This window comes from Triticum urartu, chromosome 1A (assembly GCF_056163025.1).
Source record: "Triticum urartu cultivar PI428250 chromosome 1A, HENAU_Tu73, whole genome shotgun sequence".
Taxonomy (NCBI): domain Eukaryota; kingdom Viridiplantae; phylum Streptophyta; class Magnoliopsida; order Poales; family Poaceae; genus Triticum; species Triticum urartu.
Genome location: NC_141873.1, coordinates 503,944,137 through 503,953,911, shown reverse-complemented (window position 1 = coordinate 503,953,911; position 9,775 = coordinate 503,944,137). Strand labels below are relative to the sequence as shown.

Below are 9,775 nucleotides of genomic sequence, written 5' to 3'. Positions count from 1 at the left end.
CTGGTGGACATTACTTATATACTCCCTCCGTTTTTATTTACTCCACATATTAGCTTTAGTCAAAGTCAAAGTTTATAGACAAAGATATTAACATATACAATAACAAATCAATACCATTAGCTTCATTATTGAATACACTTCACATCATACAGATTTGCTATTGTATATGTTCATATTTTTTCTATAAACTTAGTCAAACTTTATGAAGTTTGACTTCAATCATACCTAATATGCAGAGTAAATAAAAATGGAGGGAGTACTATTTTTCCTTCATGAATCATCTCTGTGGCCCGACTTACAAGCTAGGATTTGCACTTCTGAGGTATTGGCACATGTGGAGGCAACCACCTTGTTGCTCGGTTTTTGAAAGACAAGGGACCATATGATGAGATTATAAATAATCATCTTGAGAGTGAGGGAGTGGCGCTGGTGTTCATTGCGAAAACCTTCGCGTTGCTAGCATCCCAAAATTTCCAAAGAAAATGAATAGAATCAAATGGTATACTAGGTCATATAGATGAGGGACTGAGATAAGTCCTAGAGAGTGTCGAGATAGATATCCCTGGAGAATGTCTATTAATTTCCAAATACCTGCGGAGAGTAGACAATGGAGGAAGATGTGGTCACGGTCTTCCACATGGTGATCACAAGGCATGCAAATATTTTTGGGAGCAATGTAACTTTGTTAGGGACTCTGCTGCCCGAGACTAGCCTATCAATGGGGTTTCATCTTCTTTGTGGAGGATGATTTTGTATGTGCTCTTAGTGGGCAACGATAAGCCACGGATGAAGAACCAATCAGAGAATAAGAAATACTACAACAAAGACATCAATGCAAACAACTCTGCATAAGAAACTACGATATAAAGGGGTCAAATAGGGAAAGCAAATTTAAAAGTGTTAAATAAGGAATTCTTTCTATAAGTTTTATCATTTGAGTTGAAAGCTATATAATGGTGGTGTTGGGCGTGATATATGTTCAATTATTTTTTTAACGTTAAGTTGCCTGTGTATGTATTTGGTTCAGATGTTTGTTTTACTGCAAGTATTATACCAGCATTGCTGGTTTTACTTGCGGAGATGCATTTCAGGCTTCACTAGGAAATGTTCTCTAGGCTTTGGCCATCCAGAATCACAATCCGACCTTAGCTCAGTTGGTAGAGCGGAGGACTGTAGTATGTGCAGATAAATCCTTAGGTCACTGGTTCGAATCCGGTAGGTCGGATATTTCTTTTTTTATTCGTTTACAACTCCTTTTTTTTTACACAAAGAGATGTTACTTAATGGAGAGGGGATCCCGCCGAGGCATTGAGAATCTACATGGGTGATAAACACAAAGTTAAAGAAGATAGACTTCAGAATCACCAGTCCTGTGAAATCACACCCTTTGGCTGCAATAGGCACTTATCTGGTTCCCGTACAATATAGATATGATCTCCCACATTGTGTTCTCCATATGTATCCCGGTTCTGGTGCCATGTCCACAAGGCATATGTGGAATTCACAACCTGTATGATCTCTTGTGTGAAAAACATACACGTAACACATTCCCTTCCAGGTCACACACATCGGGCGAGGAGGAGGAGAAGGTGAAGTGATTTAATTGCATCTAAAATGCCGTGCCCGAAACTGCTTCCCCTGAATGCCCTCCATTCCGGCTGTCGTTCCCAGCAAAATCTCCCCTTGGCAGGACCAGGACCAGAAGTGAAGTTCAGATGGCAGACTCCACCAAATTCAGGGTGGTTGTCACCTGGCGAGGGACACTTTCCAAGGTCATCTGCATGATCAGTGCCAATTTTCTCAATGCTACCGCCGTCCCCGATTGTAATGTAAACCGGCCCTCACGGATCCAACATGCAGTTGAACACCTGATTCATCCTTTCCTATGCGCGTACCTTGAGCAATCAAATGTAGAATCTGACCTCTCAGACTACACGTCCCGTTGCAAGTTGCTTTTGGTCTGCATCGCTGCCCCGTGCAGAATTTTGGATGATGGGAGATCTTGATCTGGCTTTTGCTCAATCTTTATGCTTTTCCATGTATGTGTATAATGCCCAAAGTTGGGCTAAATCTTCCTGGTGCAGATTGTAGGTGGTGGGGGGCTAAAAGCAAGGTGATTCATTATCCTCGGTGTATTTTGACCTGCCAATGGTGCTCCATCTGGTGATGATGTCAAGAAAAGGTGGGAACTGTGTTTTTTAGCTAATAATTTACATCCTCAGGTTTACATGGAGCTATTTCCCTTGAAACTTCAGAATTCTGTATACACCATTTTTATTTCCCTGTAGATTCTTCGATGCTGGAGAAAAGGACATGCCTGATTACTTATATACAGCTCAGTATCGGATGAGGGGGATACTCACGTGTCATTAGGTCAGGGACTTGTGTCTAAACTATTGACAGAGAATTCATCAAGTTATGAACTGCACTTTGATTTGTTGGCAAACATGTGTCTCTTGGATTCAGGCCACATAAAGCTAGATGCAGGCCACAGCAGATCAAGATAGAAGGTGCACCTTCTATCTTGATCTGCTTGGCAGCTTATTATTTCTATCTTGATCTGCTTGGCAGCTTATTATTTGCAGAGGCATTCCCCTGCATAGTTTGTCCTTGGTCTGAAAGAACAATTCCTGATGATATATATGGACAATATATACTGTCGCTGCCATTATCCGTTTACCATCAAATAACTCTTCACTACATTTTGTTTTGGTTCCATTTCAGAATCCCTAAACCATATAGATTGCAGAGCAAAGGTAGACGATGGACATCTTCACTGATCACCCGGCTGATTACCACATTTCTCCTGTTTTCTACAGGTGATGACTTCAAATTATTCAAGGGGAGCACGGCGTACAAGGATGTCAGGTTTCTGCACTTGCATCCATAGAAATTTGGGTGTTGGTAAATTCTGTTTTGGATGGTTTTTGAAGGGGAACTTTTGTTTTTATCGAGACAATACCAAGAGACTAACAAGAGTACAGTAAATTACTAGATCATCCATAGTTCCATACCCTAGAACCTTCTGTCGTAACTTTCCTGGGGCTCTGAAAATAATTCCTCTGAAACTGAATCATTCAGTCGTACCTTCAGTTTAGTAAATAATGGCTTGGAAACTGGGATCTCTCATCTTGGTTATCTTTACCTACTGCATTGCAAAACCAGAAGCTCAAGCTAGGCTAGGCTCACAGAACGATGATGATGATGATGATTACTTAGCTAAAAGCCTAAAATCTGGAACTCTCTACCCACTTGCGCTAGTTGACAGCAAGAATAATGAACAGCAAGCACTATGCCGGCTTGCGTCGTGAATGCCGAATCAAGTTCCATCTGAATATAATTCCATTGTGTTTGCCTTGTGAAATCGATGCAGATGTGGGCATCGAAGTTCGATCCGGTCGCAGACAGATGTGTCGAGCTGCATTTCCTTGTCGACCCCGTCCGTGGGCAACCAACTGATGTAGATTCTGGACCTTGTGCTCTGAAGTCTGAACCTGAACCCGGACTGTTTGGTTCTGTAGATTTTTGAGCTGCTCCAAGGAAGGGATGCATGCTTGGCCCGTGACTGCTATCTTTTTGTGGGTGTGTGTGTAGTCAATGTTCTTCGCCTGTCCACTGCTGGGGTTATCTTCTGCTCTGTGTCAAAATTTGGCCCATTGAGGCAGTCTAAGTATCTAGCTCGCCGACTGACTTTTCTTTTCTTTTTCTGATGAGCCAAAGTTTGCAAGGTGTCTCTTCTCGTTCAGTACGAATGGATGTGTACAGTATTATAAGAGAAATGGAGGTGTGTGTGATGGGAAGCAGACTGATAGTGCTACTAATTAGTGTTAGAATACAACTTGTATTAGGATTATGACTCCTACTCGGTTTGTAATAAGGCTAGGTCAGGTGCGGCTTAGCTCTTATATATACTTCTTGTACCGGCACAATATTGCATCAACAATTATTCAATACAATTCCACATGGTATCAGACTTTCGATCCTAAGGTATGGCTAACCCGCCAGCCCCGCCACCGCTGCCGTCGCCCGGCTACTTCGAGCGGCGTGCCGCCATCGTCGCCGCCAAGGTCACCACGGCCTCCTCCGCCTGTACCTCTACTCGAGCTCTACCTCCACTAATACCCCCTTCCATCTCTTTCACCGACACAATTTCCGATATTAGACCATACATCCCCGTAACCGTAGACCTCGCTGCTCACAACTACTACCATTGGCATCACCTCTTCGACGTCCACCTTGGACGATGCAATCTCCGCTCTCACGTTGCCGACAACTCTCTTCCTCAATTTCATGATCCGCGATGGGTCAAGGATGATCTCGCCATTATTCAATGGATCTACATGCGAGGCTCCACAGAGATCTTTAATCTCGTCCACTGTAACGGTGCCTCCGCCGCCGATCTATGGGCGGCCCTTCGTCAGCTCTTCCAGGACAACGTCGACGCTCACGCCAACAATCTCCACACCGAGCTTCGGAATACGGTGCAAGGTGATTCACCAGTCGGCATCTACTGCCAACGCCTCAAGGCGATCGCGGATGAACTCCGCGAACTTGGTGATTCGATCGATGATCGCCATCTCATCAACGTCCTCCTCGTCGGCCTCAGCGAGCGGTTCGAGAAGTAGGCCTCCTTCATCCCTATGATGCGTCTGCGTCCCTCCTTCACCGAGGTTCGCTTGATGCTTCAATGGGCCGATCGTGCCCTAACTATGAAGGACTCCCATCCTCAGGTCTTCACTGCTTCTCCTCGACTGCCTGCGTCGATGCCGCCACCACCATCTCCACCAACAACACCTCCTCAACCATCCGGCTTGCGTCCAAGTCCCAACTACCGGGGCAAAAACCCTAGGCCGTCGCAGTTTCGCACGGCGCCCGCTCTTGCTCCACCCCGGCTCCACCAACTGCACCACCACCGCCCCCGGTTTCATCAACTGCACCACCACCGCCGCCCGGAAGGCGCCCATCTCCTGATCCATGGACAGGGCTAGTCCAGGCGTGGCCTATGCCCTGGTCCGCCCCTATGCCATATGGTGCCCCGTCTGCCTATACCGGTGGCTAGCAGCCCGGTGCTTGCCCTCACACTGGCGCGCCAGTCCTCGTGCCTCGACAGCCGACGGCCGCGTACCACGTTGCTCCCTCCTACGCGCCACCGATCTACAACACCAGTCCTTATGCATCCTATGGCGCTCCATCGTCCCCCTACATGCAGCAGTACAATGATGGTGTCTCTCTCTTTACGCTGATGCCGACCCTATTGCCGACGCCACCACACCCGCAAACTCCCATGACTACACCGGCCTCTACTTCGACTCCGAGCTGGGACCAAGCTGCTTTTCTACAAGCCATGAACAACTTTGCTGCACAAGGGAACTCAGGTACAAATTGGATTTTCGATTCTGGTGCTTCTCGTCATATGTCTGCATCGAGCAATTTGCTTTCTTCTTGCACACCTTCGTCTTTTCCCTCTATTACTCTCGGTGATGGATCTTCTATTCCTATTTACTGTGTCGGTCAGGCTCAAATCCAATCCCCAATTAAGCCTTTGCTTCTTCGTGATGTTCTTGTAGCTCCTGCTCTTATTAAAAAAAATCTGATTTCTGTTCGCCAAATCACCACCGATAATCATGTTTCTGTTGAGTTTGACCCCTTTGGTTTGTCTGTGAAGGACTACCCGACCAAAGCCGAGATCGCTCGATTCAATAGCTCTGGTGATTTATATTCTATCCATGGTGCTCCGGTCGCTGGTCCTCCAACATCTATGGTGGCCTCGGTTGATCTGTGGCACCAACGTCTCGGCCATCCCAATAAAAATATGTTATCCATACTTCTTAGTGAATTTTCAATACCTTGTAATAGAGACTCTTATAATTCTTCTATGTGTCAGTCATGTCAATTGGGCAAACGTGTTCGCCTTCCCTTTAGTTCCTCTCAATCCTCTAGTACTTTTCCTTTTAAATTACTTCATTGTGATCTCTGGACATCACCCATAGAAAGTGTATCTGGTTTTAAGTATTATCTCATGATCCTTGATGATTTTACTCATTATGTTTGGACTTTTTCTTTACACAACAAATCCGACGTTCATAATATATTCCTTAACTTTCAGCACTATGTCTCGATCCACTTTTTCCTTCCTAAAAGATTCATCCAATGTGATAATGGTCGTGAATTTGACAACTTTAAAAATCAAAATTTCTTTCTGCAATATGGAATTCTCTTGCGCTTCTCCTGTCCTTATACCTTCCCTCAAAACGGCAAAGCCGAGCATTCTCTTCGTACTCGTAATGACATCATTCGCACTCTGCTTGTTCAATCTTCTATGCCTCCGAAGTTCTGGGCTGAGGCCCTCCACACGGCCACATATTTACTCAATATTCGTCCATCCAAAGTTAACCCACAAATTACTCCTTACTTCTCTTTATTTCTCTCTCATCCAAATTACTCCGATGTTCGCGTCTTTGGTTGTCTTTGTTTCCCAAACTCCTACTCCACTTCTCCTAACAAACTTTCCCCGCGCTCTACCCCGTGTGTCCATCTAGGTTTTTCTGACGAGCACAAGGGTTATCGTTGTCTAGATCTTGTTAGTGGTCGTGTTCATGTGTCTCATCATGTAACATTCGCTGAAAACATTTTTCCCTTTTCCGGGCGTCAACAGTTAGATCCCAACTCACCCACGCCGTCCACTAGTCCCTCTCATCGCAATCATCTTCCCTTCTTTCACCCGCCGACCTATCCAGCGAAACCAGCTGAATCCTCTACCACGGTAGCGGATCCTACCGCGACCACTTCTGTCATCACCTCTGTTTCGGCAGAGGAAAACCCATTACACTCTGTCGCGGCAGACCTCTTGCCGCCGCAGTCTTCACCGCCATCTCTCGCGTCCGCTTCCTCCGTTGCGCCGGACGCGTCCACCACATCTTCCTCCACCCCTCCTGCTCATGCTATTCCCGTTCCAACTCCAATTAACGATCATACCATGTGCACACGTGCCAAGTCCGGGTTTCGTTTACGTGCAAAATATCGTCTCAATCTTCATGCATCTCTATCTCCTTCCTCTCTACCCAAATCTTACAAATCAGCTCTCCTAGATCCTAATTGGGCCGCAGCTATGAAAGATGAATATGATGCCCTTCTGCAGAATAACACGTGGCAGTTAGTTCCTCGGCCTTCCAATACAAATATCATTTCGGGCAGATGGGTTTTTCGCCACAAATTTAATTCTAATGGGAGTCTTGCATGTTATAAGGCTCGATGGGTATGCCTGTGGATACTCTCAGCAACACGGCATCGATTATGATGAGACTTTCTCCCCAGTTGTCAAGCCCAGCACTATTTGCACTGTCCTTAGCATCGTCGTCTCTTCTTCCTGGCCAATTCATCAACTAGATGTCAAAAATGCTTTTCTTCATGGCTCTCTTCAAGAAACAGTCTATTGTCAACAACCTCTTGGCTTTGAACATTCCTCCTATCCTAATCATGTTTGTCTTCTTCAAAAATCTCTTTATGGTCTTAAACAAGCACCACATGTCTGGTTCCAACGCTTTTCTACTTATGCTCAAACCATCGGTTTTACCCCTTCCCGTTTTGACACTTCACTCGTCACCTTTCATCACAACAACAACATTGCTTACCTTCTGATAACCCACAAGTATAGGGGATCGCAACAGTTTTCGAGGGTAGAGTATTCAACCCAAATTTATTGATTCGGCACAAGGGGAGCCAAAGAATACTCTCAAGTATTAGCAGTTGAGTTGTCAATTCAACCACACCTGGAAACTTAATATCTGCAGCAAAGTATTTAGTAGCAAAGTAATATGATAGTAGTGGTAAAGGTAGCAAAAGGTAACAGTAGCAAAAGTAATGTTTTGGTATTTTGTAGTGATGATAGCAATAGCAACGGAAAAGTAAATAAGCGAAGAACAATATATGGAAAGCTCGTAGGCAATGGATCGGTGATGGAGAATTATGCCGGATGCGGTTCATCATGTAACAGTCATAACCTAGGGTGACACAGAACTAGCTCCAATTCATTGATATAATGTAGGCGTGTATTCCGAATATAGTCATACGTGCTTATGGAAAAGAACTTGCATGACATCTTTTGTCCTACCCTCCCGTGGCAGCGGGGTCCTTATGAAAACTAAGGGATATTAAGGCCTCCTTTAAATAGAGTACCAGAACAAAGCACTAACACATAGTGAATACATGAACTCCTCAAACTACGGTCATCACCGGTAAGTATCATGATTATTGTCACTTCGGGGTTAACGGATCATAACACATAATAGGTGACTATAGACTTGCAAGATAGGATCAAGAACACTCATATATTGATGAAAACATAATAGGTTCAGATCTGAAATCATGGCACTCGGGCCCTAGTGACAAGAATTAAGCATAGCAAAGTCATAGCAACATCAATCTCAGAACATAGTGGATACTAGGGATCAAACCCTAACAAAACTAACTCGATTACATGATAGATCTCATCCAACCCATCACCGTCCAGCAAGCCTACGATGGAATTACTCATGCACGGCGGTGATCATCATGAAATTGGTGATGGAGGATGGTTGATGATCACGATGAAGACGGATTCCCCTCTCCGAAACCCCGAACGGACTCCAGATCAGCCCTCCCGAGAGGTTTTAGGGCTTGACGGCGGCTCCGTATCGTAAAACGCGATGAATTCTTCTCTCTGATTTTTTTCTCCTCGAAACACAATATATGGAGTTGGAGTTGGAGTCGGAGAGGCATCAGGGGTCCCACGAGGTAGGGGGCGCGCCCCCCACCCTCGTGGACAGGTGGTAGGCCCCCTGGCCTTCATCTTTTGCACGTATTTTTCATATTTTCCAAAAAGTTGCTCTGTGAAGTTTTAGGTCATTCCAAGAACGTTTGTCTCTGCACATAAATAACACCATGGTAATTCTGCTGAAAACAGCGTCAGTCCGGGTTAGTTCCATTCAAATCATGCAAGTTAGAGTCCAAAACAAGGGCAAAAGTGTTTGGAAAAGTAGATACGACGGAGACGTATCAACTCCCCCAAGATTAAACCTTTGCTTGTCCTCAAGCAATTCAGTTGATAAACTGAAAGTGATAAAGAAAAACTTTTACAAACTCCGTTTGCTCTTGTTGTGGTAAATATGTAAAGCCAGCATTCAAGTTTTCAGCAAAGATTATAACTAACCACATACGCAATAACGCTTAGGTCTTAAGTTTACTCATATCAATGGCATAATCAACTAGCGAGCAATAATAATAAATCTCGGATGACAACACTTCCTCAAAACAATCATAATATGGTATAACAAGATGGTATCTCGCTAGCCCTTTCTGAGACTGCAAAACATAAATGCGGAGCACCTTTAAAGACCAAGGACTGACTAGACATTGTAATTCATGGTAAAAGAGATCCAGTCAAGTCATACTCAATGTAAACTAATAGTAATGAATGCAAATGACAGCGGTGCTCTCCAACTGGTGCTTTTTAATAAGAGGATGATGACTCAACATAAAAGTAAATAGATAGGCCCTTCGCAGAGGGAAGCAGGGATTTGTAGAGGTGCCAGAGCTCGGTTTTGAAACAGAGGTGAATAATATTTTGAGCGGTATACTTTCATTGCCAACATAACAACCAAGAGATGGCGATATCTTCCATGCTACACACATTATAGGCGGTTCCCAAACAGAATGGTAAAGTTTATACTCCCCCTTCCACCAACAAGCATCAATCCATGGCTTGCTCAAAACAACGAGTGCCTCCAACTAACAAGAG

General features: G+C 44.6%; 1 protein-coding gene and 1 non-coding gene across 2 annotated transcripts; both read left to right on the top strand.

The window, feature by feature from the left end:
* The first annotated feature begins 1,139 nt into the window (after positions 1 to 1,139).
* On the top strand, positions 1,140 to 1,225 carry TRNAY-GUA (transfer RNA tyrosine (anticodon GUA)). The gene is given in 2 exon segments: positions 1,140 to 1,176; positions 1,190 to 1,225. It is a non-coding gene; the product is annotated as a tRNA-Tyr (tRNA).
* Positions 1,226 to 3,989: 2,764 nt separating this feature from the next.
* LOC147991992 (uncharacterized) lies at positions 3,990 to 4,625 on the top strand. Its single transcript, XM_087538894.1, has one exon. The coding sequence runs from the start codon at positions 3,990 to 3,992 to the stop codon at positions 4,623 to 4,625; it is 636 nt and encodes a 211-aa protein (XP_087395020.1).
* Positions 4,626 to 9,775: the final 5,150 nt, after the last annotated feature.